The sequence below is a fragment of the Xiphophorus maculatus genome, chromosome 6 (genome assembly GCF_002775205.1).
Source record: "Xiphophorus maculatus strain JP 163 A chromosome 6, X_maculatus-5.0-male, whole genome shotgun sequence".
NCBI lineage: Eukaryota > Metazoa > Chordata > Actinopteri > Cyprinodontiformes > Poeciliidae > Xiphophorus > Xiphophorus maculatus.
In genome coordinates, this window is record NC_036448.1 from 26,886,177 (window position 1) to 26,906,268 (window position 20,092).

At 37.8% G+C, this 20,092-nt stretch overlaps 1 protein-coding gene and 1 non-coding gene across 5 annotated transcripts in view; one reads left to right on the plus strand and one right to left on the minus strand.

The window, feature by feature from the left end:
• LOC102216735 (ATP-dependent 6-phosphofructokinase, platelet type) overlaps nt 1-16,717 on the minus strand; it is a 28,481-nt gene extending 11,764 nt beyond the window's left edge. Inside the window, exons 1-13 of one of the 4 annotated variants that reach the window (XM_014474993.2) lie at nt 16,452-16,717; nt 11,727-11,800; nt 9,876-9,953; nt 7,934-8,123; nt 7,689-7,854; nt 7,554-7,598; nt 7,213-7,321; nt 5,077-5,172; nt 4,451-4,543; nt 4,238-4,363; nt 2,789-2,853; nt 2,600-2,669; nt 1,108-1,254 (exon numbers count right to left, since the gene is read on the minus strand). In XM_014474993.2, coding sequence (XP_014330479.1) covers nt 1,108-1,254; nt 2,600-2,669; nt 2,789-2,853; nt 4,238-4,363; nt 4,451-4,543; nt 5,077-5,172; nt 7,213-7,321; nt 7,554-7,598; nt 7,689-7,854; nt 7,934-8,123; nt 9,876-9,953; nt 11,727-11,800; nt 16,452-16,560 — 1,368 coding nt within the window. In that variant the 5' untranslated portion in view covers nt 16,561-16,717. Of the gene's footprint in view, nt 1-1,107; nt 1,255-2,599; nt 2,670-2,788; nt 2,854-4,237; nt 4,364-4,450; nt 4,544-5,076; nt 5,173-5,449; nt 5,546-7,212; nt 7,322-7,553; nt 7,599-7,688; nt 7,855-7,933; nt 8,124-9,875; nt 9,954-11,726; nt 11,801-16,451 lie in introns of all 4 variants that reach the window. The other 3 variants (XM_023334995.1, XM_005796584.2, XM_014474996.2) reach the window with 3 other exon arrangements.
• Nucleotides 8,762-8,851, plus strand: trnar-ucu. The gene is given in 2 exon segments: nt 8,762-8,798; nt 8,816-8,851. It is a non-coding gene; the product is annotated as a tRNA-Arg (tRNA).
• Nucleotides 16,718-20,092: the final 3,375 nt, after the last annotated feature.

The window sequence follows — 20,092 nt, forward strand, 5'->3', positions numbered from 1 at the left end:
TTAGTCTTCACATGCAATGCAAATGTTGCAACAAAGAATCAATAATTATTTTAGGTAATCTCACACAACGATATGTAGATGTAGCACTTACTGTCAGATTAGTTGATCTAACTATCAACTACAGTATCAGTGGTTAGAGAATTATTTTTTATTATCAGATGGTTAGATCGTCCTTAAAAATGATCAAATTGAAACTATTACATGAATGATGCCACACGAAAATAATATATCCACTCATGGCGTAGGATGGAGTTAAATAAACACCACTGATCCCCGTAGGCATGAACTGTTCAGAGCAGGAGCGCATCAAAGTGTATTCAAACACATTCCTTACTTTTCTCCTGTTTTCTTACATTTCGACCCAGTCAGATTCCAATTTTAGTATTTGTGTAGATTCATCTAGATATGCTGGCACTTTCTCAAAACCTGAGTGTAGTCTTTCTACATCACAGTCAAAAGTTTTACCTGTGGCGTAAACAACTGCATCGTCACCGTATGCCTGAAGCTGATTATAGGAAACTCATCTATAAATAGCAATTAAACTGAAAAGAATAGGAGCTAAAAATTGTTCCATGTGGAATTCCTGAAGATTCAATTTTTGGAGATAAAGATTTAATATTATCCGTTACAACACACAATTTGTTTTCCAGATATAATTCAAATCATGACAATGATTTCTTAGTAAAATTATATTTTGAGAAAAAAAAATGCTTTCTTCCATTCTGAAAGCAACTCATGTATTTCCTTAAACAAGTGGTGGTTTAAGGATTTTTGACAAGAGGAAGGGTCTGTTAAAAGCCTTTGTTTTAATAGTTTTATCTATTAAGAAAATATAGAAAATTTATTCTAGCTAATCAACGGTTACTCTGAAACAATGTGCTACAGTAGTTTGGAGGCTGGAAGGAAGTTTTAATGTGAACAAACTGTAGTTTTGTGACCAAGGAACAGTTTCAGAATTCATATTTTGCTCAGCGCTTTGCCTATCAATAAAATACTGGTGCATCCTTTGAGTTTGGCAGCCTTTTTAGGTCTGTACAATTTTTATAGTTAATTGGACAAAGAAAAAAATGTTTATTTTTGTTTGTTTGTTTGCCTGTGGTGACTCACCTGTCCTTTGTAGAAGCCCTCAAAGCCGTCGTTGACAGCAAACATTTTGTGGCCTTCTGTGATTCCCACCCTGACGGCAGAACGCACGGCGGCATTCATACCGGCAGCCGGAGCGCCGACGTTCATCACCGCCACGTTAAAGGAGCTCTGAGGATAATGGAGGGCAGATATTTCACACAAAGACACGCAACCCTGAAAGGTGCTAAATATGCAGTAGATGAATCAGAATCCGGCTGCTCTGCGTATGCTAAGGCCGTATGTTCTAACACCAAGCATTGCCATATCTTTTAGTCAGACCTAATGCATGAATTTCACATTTAGTGTTTGAACATATGTAAACCTCAGCATTAAACATGTTTGAGGAAATGAAACAGTTCCTGCAATGAGAACTTTACATGCAAGAAGCCACATGCTTCTAGAAATGCAGAGAAGCAGCAACTTTTGTTTTCTCATGACAACCACAGAAAACATCAGCAGCCATCAGCATTAAGAATCTGCTGAGCACTAAGGATCAATAACACGTTCAAGACGTCAGAACCCCAAAAAGAAGGCGTTTCAGAACTTCTGCTGATAAATCAACTAAAACTTGCGTTTTATTGAAAATTGACTAAGTAGCTCCTGACTGTGAAAAAAAACTTTTATCAAAAACTGTCAAATTTCTGACTCTGATATTAACATTGGAACACAACAGTGACTTAGAAAAAAGTCATATTTTCATCTGAAATTTTTAAGGCACAGCATCAAATTCATATACAGTAGGTAATAAGTGTTGTCAGTTGTCTCTTGAACTCAGCTTAAGCTAAGCTCTACATGCACTTAAAAACTCTAACATAATTTTGAGTTATGCGTAATGTTACCAGCATTTTTCTCTTCAGACTCAATGCTTATTTTTTATGCTTATGTGAAGCATAGAAGTCATTACCTGTGTGTCTATGCTTCAGAACCATTTCTCTATAAGAATGCAATTCTACAACAAAGCGGAGCCATGAAAAAATAAGAAAAGATGGACAGAGCAACTGGTGGGGAGCACTGACCCTTTTGTGGCACTCTGTTACCATGACAAAATGAAAATATGAATTTAAAGAGATTTATTTCTGACATGAATACACAAAACCTTTTTCATTTTTTGTCAGCATGGTAATTAGAAGCCGGCAGCTTGATAAGGAGTCTGAGCTAATTTTCCTAAAACTAATGGTGCGAACTACACCTGCACAAGCTGCAGAAGCTGACCCATCACATACATGAGATTGCTCTTCTTCCCCTGCCTCCTTCTCTTCCTCTCCCTCAAGTCAGTCACAGAAAAACAGAGACTCTGTTAGTGTCACAAAAAGACTGCAGCACCCAGGATGCACCTGACCAGGCGGTACCTTATGCTAATGTACAAATCTCAGAGCAGCTGTTGGAAAAGATGCATCAAAGAAATTAAAGAGTGGATTTCTGGTTTGTTTGTATTCTTCATTTTTTTGTGGTGTTTGTTTGCAGTGGCGCTTACATTTTGGAGTTCAGAGCGAGCAGTTTGAGAAGCAAGCAGTCTGTAGGTGCTCAGATTATTTTCAAAGCTCCTGCACATTGAAAATAGAGTTAAAGTTTTTAGACAACGCAAATCCATTGCATACCTTGCTTTACAATTTCTTTGCAGATGGCTTATTTGCACATTTCATGAGTTTTGTCTCAGACCTACCTGCCGCGCAGTCTGACCGCCTCATCAAATTTCTTCTCGTCCATGGCCTTCTGTACCTCTTGAGTCTGATGGCAAAACAGAAGAGCTGCTTTACTGAAAAACAAATGATTTCAGCATGTAGCTGGTCTTCTTTTTGAGCACGTCTGTTGGTAACTACTGATATATGGTGAGTAACGTTCAGTGAAACTGGAAGCACCTGGGGATAATTTCAGAAAATAACTTTCAAAAAAGTTTTTTTTCATTTTGATTTTACTTACAAAACACAGGGGGATTGTGGGTACCCTAGTCCTGAATGACAGTGTGCTATGAGATCAATCAACCACCACCTATTACCTTGATTCACCATGGCAACTACATCAAGCTAACACGTGAAGAGAATTTTCATAAAAGTAAAGTTAAGGAAACTTGGGTACTTGGGAGGAAAAGGTGTAGTGGGGGAAAGCTAAAACTCTCATTGTCGTAAGTCAAAAGAAAAAAGTAATAAGATAAGTCGTACTTGGAGTGCATCCTAGCTTCTTTCACAATTCATTAATGAGCTCCGCCATGTTCTGAGCACATGTGAAGTTTCTGAAATAGAGCTGGAATTGCAAAAACCTACGGTGGCCCTGAGGTGCAAACCACTTCAGCAAATTGAAAGCACAATTACAAATTACAAAAACACCACAACATTAACAAAACGGAAGAAGTATGTCCCAGTGGGAGACCTAAGAAATCGCTGATTGGACTTCAGCTTGTTTTAATTTTGAACTGGAAGTTACTCTGGTGTGCTTCGTTTTAATGAGAAGCAAAGCAAGCGGGAATACGATCACGTCGCCATGTATTGCCCAAACTGTGGAAAAGAGCTGGTTGAGCTGACACCAAACTTTTGTAGCAGTTGTGGCAAGACGTTTGGATCACCGAGAACCTTCATGTTTTTAAAAAACATGTTAAAGCCAGAATAACTTCCGGTTCAAAAGTAAAAACAAGCTGTAGTCCAATCAGCGATTTCTTAGGTCTCCCACTGGGACATACCTCTTCCGTTTTGTTAATGTTGTAGTGCTTTTGTAATTTGTAATTGTGCTTTCAATTTGCTGAAGTGGTTTGCACCTCAGGGCCACCGTAAAAACCAGAGGAGGAGTAGACTGAAACTCTGCAAGGTTGACATGGAGGGCTAACCGTGATAATGGGTGTATTCCCTCCTGAAGGGTGACACATATCTACTGCATGGCACTTTATCAGTTCAGTTCTACTTTCAAAAACATGACTGTTGTCTGAAGCTCAGTGGTGTGTTCTGTCATGGCATACTTCGGTGCAACCTGTCGAGCCACAATAGAGCTATAACCACCTTTTGATGGTTCAGACTTCAACCTCACTCTCATCCTTTTAGAAAACAGAATGAGATGATAAAAAGGAGTCTGAATCACTGCGTAAAGTTTTGAGAAATTGGCAAACATGAACAAGCCAACTTACCATCTGAACACACTCCATAAGCGGTAGTCGAACAGCCTGGTTGCCAACTAGAGACACAACACAGGCAGGTGTGTCGGTGGACGCCTCCAGTAATGCCAACACTGCCTCCACGCCCATTCGACTGGCCTGGAAATTCATTTCAGCAGGGGTTTACCAATCCAGCTCCATAAAAGTGAAAAAAAAAGGAATTGTAATTGATTTACGTTGATTTACCAAAATCCTGTCAAAGGCAGATGGAGTCCCACCTCTCTGTACGTGGCCCAAGATAGTGACCCTGGTGTCAAAACCCAGGCAGCTCACTACCAGCTATTGACAGAGACATCATAGATTAACAGACGTAACAGAATTGCTTTTAAAATTAATATATTCTGCCATAATGTCTATAGATGCAGCATATATTATAATATAGACATTAACTCAAGGTTCTCATTGAAACAGTAATGCCTCCTATTAGTTTGATATTTGTAAGACTTTATCGCTTCTCGAAATGAAACAGACTTGAAAAAAAAAAAGGTAGGACAAATCACAAAAAGTAACAGAGGAGAAATCATGCAAAACATCTCCTGTCATGTTGGTGTGTGCCAAATGATGGACATGCAAGGTCAACTTTCCAGAACAAAAATAGGGCGGAAACAAAAAATGATGCGGGAACGGAACAAAAAAAAAGGAAAATTAAATGGTGCATTTTTTATTTTTAGAAATGACCACATGTGAAGCATAAATTGTTGTAAGTGTTTCCATCGTGAGGAAACCAAAACCATAAAGAGAAGAAAAAACTCATGCTTATGAGGGATAATTCGAGCATCCACCAGACGACGAGGCTTCGCGACCATACTCACGTCCTTGATATAATCAGGGGTTATTGCCTTGTTGTGGCAATCAATGGCACCCTCAGCTACAATAATAATGTTCAGCCTTTTCTTATCAGCACGGTTCTAGAGAAATATAAAAAGCACAAGTATTTGAAAACATGACAGAAAACGTTTTGCAGTGCCACAAGCTGGATCGAACAATGGAGGATGATCTCAGAACAAAACGCGAGGAAACTTCGACTTGGTGCCTATTGTCATCTGTACTTTGCCACATTCCTGGCAGTGTGACAAGCATCTCAACCAACCTGAAATTATTTACGTAAACTTCTTGAGAATCATCCATTTCGTGTTCCAGCTGTTGGTTCTCCTCTGCGTCAGCCTGAGACTGAGCTTTACTCACTTTCTTCACTAAATCAGAGGTAATGTGTTGTCCTTGTCTGTCAATGGCTCCTTCAGCAACTATGATAATGTTCAACCTGGAACCTCGAGATCGACTCTAGACAATAGCAAAAGCACAATGAAGTATGTTGGAAAGTAATGACAGCGCAATGCATGGAACACTGTGTTCAAACCGCCCAGTTTTAATTTACAAGTCCTATAACAATAGATGTTACAGTGAAAAATTCTTGATGAAAGAAACATTTCATGATATCTTCTTGAGACTATGCTATCTCAGAGTTGACCTGCTTTTTAATTTCTAGCCAAGGTTGGATTTAATTGCTCCCTTGTCTATGTTTAGAGCAATGACTGATTCCTTAAATGAAAGTATATTCTCAAAAAATAATTTTGATCCCGTTACAGCTGTCTTCCTAAAGTGACTAATATTCTACCTAAAACTGGACTGAACAATGTGAACTCTAATGCGACTAGCTCAAGTTGATATGAAATGTATTAGATATTTGTACAAATAACTCATCCCTCTGTATTTTTATTATTGTGGTTCATTTTGTTTCTAAAATATTTTTGACACTTTTGGGACTTTTGTTTGACAGTCTGCAATAAAACAATCGCTACAGAGTACCGAAACAGGAGCTTAGCAATATTCTAGTTTTTCGTGGGCAGCTGAGTGGGGAAGCTGCTCTTTACTTCTAGTGCAAACATCAGGTGTAGTTCACAGGGCCAGAGTTTGAGTCCAAGCACTATTTTACGTTGAAGTTTATGGTTAGTGCAGCTTTCTGACTGATGGCTTCATAAGCACAACTGCCATCGATTTGCTTTTTCATTCTCCTTCTTGCAACATCATTATTTGACACAGATATCGACATGACTGCCAAGATATGGAGCTTTACACCCGTTTGAATCACTGACCAGTGGGTCATGTACTGTTCACATTAAAGTGACTAAAATACTCTGTGGTACAGACAAGAACATCTTAGACTTCTAATGACCTATAATACCTGTGAATGAATATCATTCACAGGTTGTGGGTTTGAATCTCTCTATAGCAGCAGTGTTATTGAGCTTTCCTAAACATTAGGACATTTTTAATGATAGGACAGAGGATTGACTTCTTATTACAAGCAATGATCTCACACTGCCTTTATTTAGCTCACATTCCTCAGGGAACTATTAAGTTTGAATTTATGATCAGGATTGCTTGTTCTTTGTTTGTTAGACTTGAAGCCTCGGAGATCTTGTAAAATCTACACTCCCTCACTCAGACATACGGAGGAGGTCCAAAATTCTCATCTTGATGTCTGGAAGGATTTTTCCATGATATCACACAATAGAGCAGAATGGTTTAGGTGTTACCTTTAAATACATCTGTAAGTTTACCTCATTGTTCCTTAAAAGCTATGAATTAACCAGAATCGTACAAAACCATGACTTCATCATATAGGCTACCTTAGTGCATGTAATCTTCTAACTTTAAAGAAATTGTGGGGGGGGGTTATAAACAGTATGTAAATAAATGGTTCCAACTGTGACTGTGTTACAGACCACAAAATGACCAATTGAACTGAACTGATTGTGTTTGAGAAAGACATCATGGTATGATTTCATAAGTAAACTATTAACAGATAAGTCCATGCCATTCATTTTCTTATTGCTGACTGACTGTGTGCCCCAAAGAGTGGTGATAAAGAAAACCTCCAGGAGTTTTATGCATTTGTAATGAAAACATCTTCTAAGATGATTGGTCTTTTAAAAAATAAAGGTTACCTCAGACAGTTTCTGACACATGTTGTCTTCCCAGCCATCCTCAGGAGGCATCTCTGGAATAAAAACCCAATCTGCTCCACATGCGAGGGCACTGACTAAGGCAAGGTATCTAAACACACACATAGACATCCAAATTATTTTGATGTAAGATGGACTTTAGCCTGAAATGCATTTAGTAAAAACATAGGCAGCCAAATTGGCACCATAACATCATATATCTTAGAACAACCTTGATAAAGAAAAAGATAAGCTTCCAAAACTTGCAACATGTTTTTAAGAGTTTGCATTTAGTATCTTTTTCAGTAATGTATAATTCATACATGCATCTTTAGTTCATTTACCCGCAGTGTCTGCCCATGACTTCCAGCACAAATGTCCTCTGGTGACTGGAAAACAAAGAAAACAAACAGTTCTATCAATTTATGGAGTTACTCATATCTTCTGGTCTTTTTGCAACCATGAAGGGATATAATCACCTCCCAGCTGTAGTCATGATAGCATCCACCACCTCAATGATCCGATGCAAGGCTGAGTCAGTGCCAATGGTCATGTCTGTGCCACAGAAGTCGTTGTCGATAGAGCCAACCATACCGACAATGTGAAGATGAGAATGACTTCTGGCTGCCTCTTCATCTATGAGCCCTGCACACAGAGAAAGGACAAAGAGTTCAGGTATGTAAAGCTGAAACACAGAAATTCTGAGTTTAAGATGAACAATCACCTTGCTGTATGAGTTCATTCAAAAGGCCACTCCACTCTTCTCTGAACAGGTTGGCTCCGGTCAAGCTGCCGTCTCCACCAATCACACACAGGTAAGTGATGCCCCTCTGAACGAGGTTGTGAGCAGCTTTTAGTCTGCCCTCATGGGAGCGAAACTCTTTACAACGAGCACTGCCGATGACAGTGCCACCCTAGAGACAGAGTCAATCATAGGAATTACTCTAAATATAATTCAGTAGTTCTGACACATTTATGACACTGAAACACTAAGTTTCTGGACGACTGTGATTTTTTTGCTTTTGCAAAGGCTAGTGTGCATTCTTTGGGATGGGAAACATTTTGGGTTGGAAAAAGGACTTAATCATGAATTCTATGGTGCAATACATGGGATTCTTATAATGAGTTCTGTCCATAAACCAGTTGGTACTTTAAAAAGTAGTTGTACATAAAGATGGATTAACATTGTGTAAAAGTCAATTGCAGAACCACCTTTTAGCAAAAAAACATCTTTCAAAAAACCCACACAACAAAATGTTTGAAAAGGAAGGAGTATTAATTAATTACATTAATTAACATGAATTTGACCTAAAACTTCATTTAATATACTATTAGAGCTGTGATAGTAGCTCTAATACTATCACATAAAAAAGCTTTTTTTTAATGCAAAATTTCTTTTTGCATTTATAAAAAAGGAAAGTCATTCTATATTAGACGGATTGTGGTGAAAAACCACAATAGTATTTAACTACCATAGAAGTTGTACTTAGCTGAAAACCTGTTGGTGGAAAAACCTTACATGTTTAAGGTTTTCTTTGAACACATGGATAAAGGCTCTGTGGTGCAATGGATAGCGTGTTGAACTTCTAAATGGATTGAGGAGGTTATTCAAAGGTTGAGGGTTCGAGTCCCACCAGAGTCAGATTTTATCAGAAGGAAAGCCATTCTCCTTTAAATGCTTAATAGTGAAGATAAACAATAGGAAAGTCAACTCCCAAAGAAACTACGCACAGATAAAAACCTCTTGGTGGAAGAATACTAAGAATTTCCAATGTTTAAAAAGTTCACACTACCCACTAACCGGATGATATTTCTTCAAGACATAAATATGTTTTTAAAATCTACTCTGCTGCATTTTCCTTGTATTCTGCCATATTATAATTGTTTGACCATTTACAAGTAGCAATGAAAAGACAAACCTTAAGTTACATTACATATTTGAGATCTTTTTTGAATAATTTCAGATATCTGCTGGTGTGATTGGATAAGTCATGTTTTTCTATTTCAAAGACTTGAAAAATAAGGTCAGTTGTGATTTTAGATCCAGATTTTTACAGGAAAAATAAACTTTGCATAATCAGAGACTTACTAAAAAAACATTTATTGCAGTATTTAAGCAAGATTGTTTCAGAAATATTTGCCTAATAGGCAATTTAAACATTTAATTAAGACTAACAATTTCTGTGTACATTTTTCTTCCTTTTGAGTGTCCATGTAGAAAGAAAATCAATTTCCTTCACATTCATTCCTCAATAGTATCTTAGTTACCAAGATGCTGCGTTCAAGGATCTGAGGTGAATCTGAGACAAAGGAGGAAACGCTTAGAAATCTCAGCATTAATTAATGATTTAAAGAGACACTTGACATAAACTTAAAGTAATATAATTTTAAAAAAAAAATTTAATTGTATTTATTCAGACACTGCTGGATGTTCACTGGAAGATTTTAGATAATAAAATTCACACAAATTGCCAGTATGACGTTACAGTTGAGACACACAATGTGAAACTTCCTCCAGATAATAAGGTCCACAACCGCAGCCTGCTTTTCATGCAAATAACATTTGTACCACAGTTTATGACACATGAGAGTACCATGATTTACAGCAGAATGAGGGAACATGAAGAGCAAAGTGAGCAGAAACGTAAACAGCAGGTTGTGCTCACCACTTGCAGAACGCTGGAGACACTTTCCCACGTCGCCTCTTTGATGTAGTCTCCACCGTCTACCATCCCCTGATACCCCTGAGAGGAAAATACAACAAAAAGGCAAGAAATCATTCACTTCTTATTTTAAAAAGAAAATCCACATTTTAAAGCAATAAGCAGCATTTAAATTTAATTTTTTTTTTTTAAAAAGGGACCAACTACAGTTCTGCAGAAAGTGAATTTAACATAAAACACTGCATGTGTGTGTAAGAAGAGATGGCCTAATCAAATCAGGATTATTTTCCACTAAGTGATATTGATAAGAGTAATGACTTTTATCAATACCAAGAAAATTTACCAAGAAACTTACTAGAAAGTCAAGATATGAGAGAAAAGTTAAAGCACCAGCTGAAGCAGAGATCAAGTAGAACTATAAACAAAAGCTGTTTTCAGCCACCTCATTGCAACAGTTAAAAACTGAAAACATATTTGCAAAGGATGTTACAAATATGTTTGCAACATAACCCAGACTCACCGCACAGTTTAGCTGAAGCTAAGTAAATGTTGCACAAAAGCAATTTAATTCTTCCCGTGGAACCATCATTGCAAATGATGTTTTGAAAATTATGCAACATAATATATGTAAACACACTTTGAAAATGGCTTGATTTCAATATATGAATCAGAATCCTATTTATACAGGAATGATTCTAATATTGTCTGCAATTAATTGTGAGTAACCCATGTATTATCAACTGCTCTGTCATCAAATTTAAAGCATTAGAAGATGGAGCTAAATAACATGCAAGCTTCATAAAACATAATGCCACACCTGTCAGGCTGACTGTGGGTTATAAACATATGCAAAACATATAGAGGGATCAGATGCCTTTCTGGTGACCCTATAGCCAAACAAAAAATAGAATATAGACTGAAAGATATTCAAAAACACCACTTAAAGACAAAAGTGTAAGAGTGTTTCATTCAAAGCAGGGAAAATATTATTTAGTTATTTGTTTCAATGCAATAAACATCTGAATTTAAGAACGTAACAACAAACCACTTCTAAAATAACCTCTGACCATATTTCTGCAAGTTAGAAATCATCCATTTACTCACTTTATAATCATGTTACTTCAAGCTCTTAGATAAAACCTGGTCTCCAAAAAATGGATATTGCGTTTCCAGTTTGCAAAGGGGCATATTATAAAACCAGCCTTAATCTTTGAAATACAAATCATTGCTCTCTAAAATGATTTAATAAAATGTTTAATACAAAAAACTGAATCTAGTCAGTCTACCAAACACATTAAAATGACTCCTTATATTGACAAAATTGTGCAGGTTGTGCGAATTTTGGCCTATTTTTGTCTTACACCTCAAAGTATTTAAAATAAGAATATTTCATAATAAAAGAAATGGAATTAAAAAAACATTCAAATGAGAGCTTCTATCAGTGTTTGATCTACTTTAATATAATGTTTTAAGTTTTATTCATTTGTTGTTGCTTGTGCCATTGAAATCATCATATTTTTGAGCCTGATGTGAAATAATAACTGTAAATGTTTAGATGTTATTATTTATATTAATGTTCCCCAACACAGCTCAGTTATATATGAATTATTTTATAGCAGGTTTTAGTGTATAAAAGCTAAAATAAAAGTGAATTAGTGCTCAGGAATAAAATGTAATGTTACGTTTAAAATGTTTTCAGGCCAGACTGGGGAAGTCAGCTTGCCTCATGCTGGTCCCTGATTCCCAGTGATAGCCCAGTACAGAGGAGCTGTCAGCACAGATTTAGTGAGCAGCTGAGAGTGGCAGATACTGCAGACTCTCCATGGTCATGTCTGGACTCTGAGTCATTCTCACCTCGTGAATAAAGTAGACTTTGGCTCCCACATAAATCCCCATTCGGACCACAGCCCGGACAGCTCCATTCATGCCTGGGAACAAAGAGAAAATCAGAGGCTTTTCCAGCATTTTCAGAAAGTTTATTATTACTACAGACATAAAATTAGTGCTATATGACAAACAGTAAGCTCCTGTGTCACAAATGAGTCTCATGCTTGTGTTTCCCAAAACAACCAAGAGAGACTGTATCCAGAAGGTACTTTATTTAACATATTAACTTGCTAATATTCAAGAGCTAAAAGTTCTTTAAAGGCACTCTGGTTCAAACACACTCCATAAATAAAGTCCCTTAACTCCACAACTCTCTTGATTTAAAAAGAGCTGGAGTGTGGTGAAAAAATCTTCACACCTCTGAAGATATATATAGAATATTCTATAACCACAAACCTCAGTGAGGTGCGAGGTTTTATCTGATAAAGCCTCATACTGACACATGACCAGGAAGGCCAGATCTGGGAAAGTAAGGCTGACAGATTTTCCACCTGAGCTGTGCATCTTTGCAGCTCCTCCGGCGTTACCATGCACTCTTGGACTCCTTCCCTGATTAACTCTTTCCATGACCTGTCAAGCTTAGCTTTATAGATCTCCTTCTGTATTCTACTATTTTCACATGCTGGATTGAACAATAACCTGTGAGTTGTTTCAAGTTCAGAAGATTATTCTAAAAGCTGATCTCGCACTGCTCTCTAACTTTATTCTTGATCTATTTTGTGTTTTTCTCAGTCTTAATGGGATGATTTATTTGTTCCCACAACTACAGTATGTGCTAATTCTGTTGGTCTACCTCATAAAATCTCTGTTTCACACTCGGTTGTAATGTGACAAAATATGAAAAAGCTGAAGGCACTGAATGAAAAACTGTCGAAAAAGTTTCATGAATTTTGTCTGCAACACTTATATTCATTTTAAATTAACTTTTACAGATTTTCATAATGTCAATCCTGTCATCATAATAACCATGTAGTGAAAATCTGACGCCGCCATGGCCTCGGTGACCTACCTACCGAGTGACGTCAGTGACCTGCTCTTTAAATGAATTGAAACCAGCAGCATAAACAGGGAGAGGCAAGTTGAAGGCTGGGGAAAGGAGGTCAAACCAGAGTGAAGCTGAGACAGAGAGAGAGCCGGAGAGCCGGAGAGCCGGAGAGCCCAGAGGACGTTGGGCCAAGTCAGAAAGAAGCCTGTCAGAGCACTTAGTGCAATTAGACATGAGACAGGCTTTAAATCTCAGACTAAGTCTGGGATCACAGAGCTGCTGCTGATTTACATTAACAGGTTGATCATTACACACCAGCTTGTTTATGTGTTAGCTGATAGATGGTCTTTTTCTGAGGTAAATGTGGATTGAAGACAGGATTTTAGGTTTACATTGTTCCTCAGACTCAGAGACGAAGGTGATGAGTCTTGCAGTCCAAAGGTTGTGGGTTTGATTCCAGCTTTCTCTTGCCACATATAGATTTGTGTTAAAAGCAACTCAGGCTTTTAGCCCTGAGTTTCCTACCAATCTGTGTATTGGTATCTGCTGGGTGAATGTGGGTCTGGTGCAAACAGTTTTTGTTGGTCATTATGACTGGAAAAATACAACATAAACTGGGTTTTTTTCCAACACAAAAGAATAAAAATATGTATTTTAATAATAAAAAAGTGTAATGTCATCCAAAAGTTGCCTTTGTATGGCGCCGGCTCAGCTGGCTGCCTGCAGACGCAGCTCCTGTCGTGTGTGTGTTAATCTGTGTATAAAAAAAAAAAATTCTTGCTGTAACTGCGAAATAATTTCCCTGCTGGGATGAATAAAGTAATTCTTCTTCTTCTACTTCTTCTTAATTTATAATCACGTATTAATGTGTTTTGTTGTTTTTCTGCAAAGATTAAAAAGCACTATTTTAATGCAGTTGTACAATTTACAATGTTTATTCAGTGAGGAAAACGTAAGATGTTAAAAATAATCATTCTCATGGCCCTAAGCTCTGTAGTCCAGTGGAGTATTTCCTGTGCTGCTGCTAAATGTTGCTGTGACCCTTTGACCTTAGAGTATTCTGTGGTGAAGTGACTGCAGAACATGTTGTTCATACACAACGTTCAGCTGCACAGAGCATTCCCCATAGCACCGTATGACGTTTATCTCAGTGCACAATAACAGACTTCCTGTAGTCAACCATATATTTCCTGGTAGACTGAATGTTTTTGTTTGATATTACACTTTTTAGACACCAAACCAGACTTCAAACCAAAAGATGCAGAGCATTTTATAAAAGCGGGATATGACTAACATGTTCATTTATTTATAATTACTCAGATACATTAGAAATAACCCTTTTCAAGACTTTTTGTGGCATTTTATGAAGATGTGTATGTATTTAAAATATCTTAATTTTCTTTCTTTTTTATTTGATTTATAATCAAATCAGATTCCCAACTGAATATTGGTCACATGATTATGTTTTGTTATAAATTATTTAATTAATTCTGGTCATTTGTTTTAAATAACCTAACCTTAAACTTCCTCTTCAAGTCTTCTGCAGCTTATAAGTTTTCAAATGACAAAAATACAAAAACAAACTGACTTTGTGAGTCTGTTGTTCTATTCACGTGCTTCAGAAGCCCTGTCTGCCTCTCTTTAACCTTGGTTTATGTACCTGTTAATCATAAGATCTTTATTTATTATTGTTTATTTATTTATATTTTTACCAGGACAAAAACCCATAGAGAATAATAAGGGAGTCCTGGTCAAGATGCAGTAACAAATACAACATCCCTTACATCTTAATGATGTCCGTCCCGAAGCGTACAGTGTCCCATGATATTTGATTTAGATGGATTATAATCATGCATAAAGTTTGTGCATGGAGAGCATTTATACAGTAACATCCAGACTACAAACACTACCTCTCCAGTAGTATTTGCTCAGGGCTTCAGATGCAGACAGACATCAGAGCTCCCAGATGAGCTCAATGAGTCTGACGCTGCATCACTTTCACACTGGCTGCTCAGTTTTAAAGGTGCAGTTATAATTAAATCTCAGCTGCTGCCACAAGGAGCCTGTCCAAAATACAAAGACTGTCCACGATGCACTGACAACTGAGAAAGAGCATCTCCCTCCACTCTCACTGCAGCCTATAGGAACACGGTGTTGTGTAACAGCCAACAATAGCACTGGTTTAACTGGTGCATGTGTGTGTCCTACATGGCAAAGTACAACATGTTCTATGCATATGGAGAGCTGATCAGTAATCACACTCTAATGAGGTAAAAGGTGCATTCTGTGCAGGCTGCAGGGATGCAGTTAGACCATTGATTACATAAAAATCATCCAAAAGTTGCCTTTTAATGGCAATCATTATTATACTGCTTTAAACGCAACTTTTAATGTATTACAAACGTTATTTTTGCTCTACGAATTCAGAATTCAGTCTTTCCATCACACCATCATTTCTGTAAATACTCGCTGCTCCTCACGTAGTCGGCTTGACCTTCAGTGACAGAGGACGTTAAGTCACTGAAGGTCACCGGAAGTAGATTCCAAACTCTTTCTAAATAAAAACGCAAACTCTAACAGCGACACTGAGCCGTTTAAATCTGAAAAGCTGCACCGGATGTAGATAGTTTTATTCAGATAAATTGATGTTGGTTCAGTCGTGACTCAGCTTCCGTGATGCGGGAGGATTTATTTCTGAGGCAAAAAAAAAAAAAAAAACAGCTGACAGGAAGTCCAAACCACAACATTTTACAGCTGGTAAATGAAATAAGGCGCACTTTCAGAGCTTTTATATAAATAAGAAATATATATATGACTAATACATATTCTAAATCCATAACCCAAAAAATCTACATAAAATTCTTCAGAAATAAGTTGGAGTGTAGTTAAATCTCGTCATGTGGGGTTGCGTTGCTGGAGCTGCTGCACCGATTCGTGGAAATTGTAGATAATTAAGGCTCTGAAATGCCGATCAGGTTGGGTAACAACGTTAAGTCCCCCTGGGGGGTGCGCGCGCGGGCCTGCGCCATCTGTGCATACATGCATGGCGCAGGTGACGTTTCATATTTAGAACACCTCGCATTAAAGAGATACGACTTGATCAGTCACCTGTTGATACTGTACCCGCTTCTGAATGTATGCACGAGCCTTGAGTCACGCGCTGGAGGTGTTTCCAGCAGACTGAGAGTCTTTATTAAAACTTGTAACATTTCCCTCTGCAGAGAATGCTGCAGCATCCCCGCAGGAAGCAGAGACACCGCGGGGTGAGCGCAGGCTGTTGCGTAACAGTCCGGGAGACTCCAGAGCACACACTTAAATCCCTAGCAGAAAAATATTTGATATATAAAATATGAAAATTTATTAGGAGGAACTTCTTTCTCCTTCACTTGTTGTGACGCGCTGATATCAAAGCACACGCTGTTCCTGCTCCCCGGGCAATGCGCAATTTGGGAAGCTTAGCCAGGTACATCCTTTATCGGACAGATGCCTGTCTGTAGCGTTTTTCAAATTAGAAATAACCAACTGATACACTAAAATCAACATAAATTACGGATGAATTATTAGGCTTTCATACTTGAATGTTTCCAGACGGTTTAGACAGAAAGTGCCCTGACAGGCTGCGTTATGAGCGGAGTTAGATTCAGCTCTCTGACCCTGCGCTGATCCTGACTCCAGCTCGCTCTTACAGCCCAACTTGACTCGGTTACCTTGAGCATCTCCGCCGCTGGTCAGCACGGCGATGCATTTCCCAGCTCCAGAAAGATTCTCGAAAAATTTCCGGGTGTCCTGCCGCTTCGGTCCCGTCGCTCCGGCCATCTCTCAGTCTGCCCGGGGTCTCTGCGCGGCTGTCGGTGAAGTTCAGCTGAACTCCTCAGGAGGCCCACCGGAGGGTAACACTGGGGGTATCTGAGGCAGAAGAGAGGGTGGCAGTTGAAGGGCCGCAGCGGGTACCGCCCCCCTCCTCCTCCACCTCTCCTCCAAAGATCCTACAATAGGACAGATTACTGCCTCCTTTCCTTACAAGGATGAGGATTTTCCACCGCATCTCTGTGGAAAAGTAAGAGACAGAGGAAAAACAGCAACATGTAAAAATAAAAAAGAAATGTTTTCTTGTTGTTGAGATGCAACAATTTTTGTTCTTTGCGCTTTAAAAACAGACGATTTAAAGTAACTTTCCTGTAACTCTACTTATGCGCTTCTTGCGCGTTTCCCCGTTTCCTCAGGATAATCCTTCATGTAAATTTCAAGCGGCTCAAACAGGATTCAGAACCACAATCAGCTGAAACAGGATTCAGAATGAAGAAGTGGCTGTTTTTGTTTGCTAAAGTATTTTTGCTTATCTGTTATCTCCACTGTCACTGCCTGTCTTATTTTTTCATTTTCTACATTGATACATTCTTTGAAAATGTTTCTATTTTATTCATGTCATCTTGAGACATGAATAAAGCATGTCTGATGAAACGTTTTATTGTGGTTTTGTTCTCATACTTTTGTTGTATGTGGAAGTTGAGGGATTTAATTTCCCTTCTCAAAGATTGACTGAACATTTGTTTTCTTTGCCATCTAATTTTTAAAAAGGTTATGTTACTATGAAAGCTTCTGTGTTTCTGATCTATTTTAAAATTCTAGATGTTTTTGGAAACGCAAGTTTAATCTCTGCCGACAGAGGGCGCTGTTTTTCTGACTTCAAGGTGAACTTCCCTCCAAATTTTTGTGATTTTGTGAGTTACTCTATCATAAAAAGCTATATAATAACCAGCTACGACAAAATGTATTCATCTCCAAACCCCTGCAAGAGGCTACAAAATGACATAGCTTTACAAAGTGGTAGGAGACATATCACTTAAGCTTTACATGCTGGAAGATTAAAAAGTTATCAAAATGACACCATTTCTGAAATTAATTCAACAAGTTGAACAACATTTAATAATGACCTTTAAGAAAAACCCTGAGTACCATCTACTTTGCAAATAGTTAACTGTCTAGTCAGGCAGACCATGTGGCAGAGCAAAACTTTCTTGCTTTTACAAATAATGTATTTAAGATGTCTTGAAGTTACTATATTTTGCTTTTCAGTAATGTTAAAAATTGAAGTTTTGGTGTTCATAATCACAGTTCCACTTTTGAATTTATTTCAGTACAAATTCACACAAACCAGTAAAAGTAATTGTAAATGTGGTAATTAAAACATCTGATCATTTATGACAAGGACCAAAAGAGATAAAAACATAAAAAGAAACATAAATATTAAAAATATATATATCAGTGTTAATTCCTCAAATACATCAGTTACATAACTGCTAAAATATAACATTTTGCTACCACCCTTCTGCTAATTTGAATTTAATTTCTGATTTCAGTTGTGGAAAAGGAAGGAGAGTGGTAGGTCTTCATTTTTTTATCTGCCTTTGGTTATCACTATCTGCAATAGAGAGCAAAGCCGAAGTCGGAAAGCCTCTGACGCAGGTATCCACTTGACTGGCGGCTGAACGCACCAATCAGCTCCGAGGTCTCTTCCAGGACGGGAAGTGACCTCCCATTCCAACTTCATAACCAGGAAGTCCTTCACTATCAGCCTCAATTCACAACTTTCATCACAATCCAAACACTGGAAGCACCAGGGGATTGTTACGGCACGGAGAGCTGACTGGATATCTGGATGCAGTTATGTAACTGCTGCAAAAGGAGCTGATTGCAGACACAATAGTCTCAGATATACTACTCAATACTTGCCATGCAGTGACCTTGAACATGTCTGGTTCCAGTATTACAATGTCAGACTGAAATGATCATGTTGGCTTTGTGTGTCTGTGTTGGTGGCACACTATCTCTCTGACTGCCGGTACGACGTGTTCCCTCACACCAGTGACACCAAATCAACCAGTTTCTTCATTTTTTCTTTTTACTCATTGAATTGTGTGAAGATGGAAACCTGGGAGCTTTGGATTGAAAGGGCCACGCTGAGGACACTGGATATTTGGCTGGTTTCAAAATTCTACTTGCAGCACAAAAATATGCCTTGTGATATAACTGCTTCTCCTCACTTCTTCAATGTTCATTCCAAGATCCAAAATGAGGAACTGCTTAAGTTATTTACCTCTAGAATTTGGGTGCCAAGCCTTCATATTTGTAACAACTTTAGTGATGCATATTTAAAATAAAAATTCAAAATAATTTTGAACCTACACTCTGACCTTTTCTGAAGACTCTGAAGTTTCTTTAAACACAGAGCTTACGTTTGGTTTGATCAGAGGGAAAATGAATTAAATAGATGAAATTGTAGAGTTTCTTAGCTGAAACACTCCAGTTTTGAAATGCAACTGGAGTGCAAATAAAAACGTTTTGAAATAGGAAAACCACATTAAGTGTGTTAATGTTATTCCTAATATAACACCAAGCAGTGAAAAAAGAAAAACATTTTCACTTTCTGTCACAACATGGATTTTAACACAAGTAGGACGGCGCCACCTGCTGGTGGATAATGGAAATTGCTTTCTAGTTGTAAGAAAATGGATTTATGGAGGCAATGAAACTCAGGGGCAAATCAGGTCAATAAAAATAGTTTATTTACAGTGGCATCAATCAGAAATCAACCAGCAGCATTGGCAGAAGCAACATCAGAGTCGACAGTTTGCATAAAGTTGGTGAACAACTGGTGGGTAAAACCTCCCACTAAATGAACAGTTTAAACTGGACTGTGCAGCTGCTGAGACGTTTCAGTTCAACTTCACAGCAGAGACAATACTTCAAATAAGATTTTTAAAATACCAAATTTGAACATCAACACTCTGTGGCTGACTTATTATTTAGATTTACAGCATTTAATATCTTACCTCAGTCAAAAGGAGTTTGCAGCACATTGTGGTGCCTAACAAGAAAAACAAAAAAAAACAAACTGGAAATCTGCTTCATTTGCTTTACTGTGCTGTTAGTAATGTAGACCATGATCCTGAGACTAAGGAGTGGAGTGGAACATTTTAATCAAATCTAACAAAATTTACTTATGTTAAAGTTTTGATGTAAATATTTACAAATCAGAAGAAGAAAAACAGGACATTTCTGACTATTTAGTTCTTTGCAGTTTGAAACAGCTTGAATTTTGGTTTGATTTCCTTGAAGTGAATCTACAAATGTTTTAATTTTCATTACTAAATAAATCTCTTGCAAATTAACAGGAATATAAAATCAAGTTGGCAGTTTAAGCCAGATGATATCTGTGAAGCGGTCCAACTGTGAGATAAAGCGGTCAAAATCATCTAAACATAGCAAGTGCTTGAACTGATGGAAATATTTTTAGCAGGTTCAAATATGTTTTGGGGATTGGCTTTGGCTGTTTTCCCAAAATGAT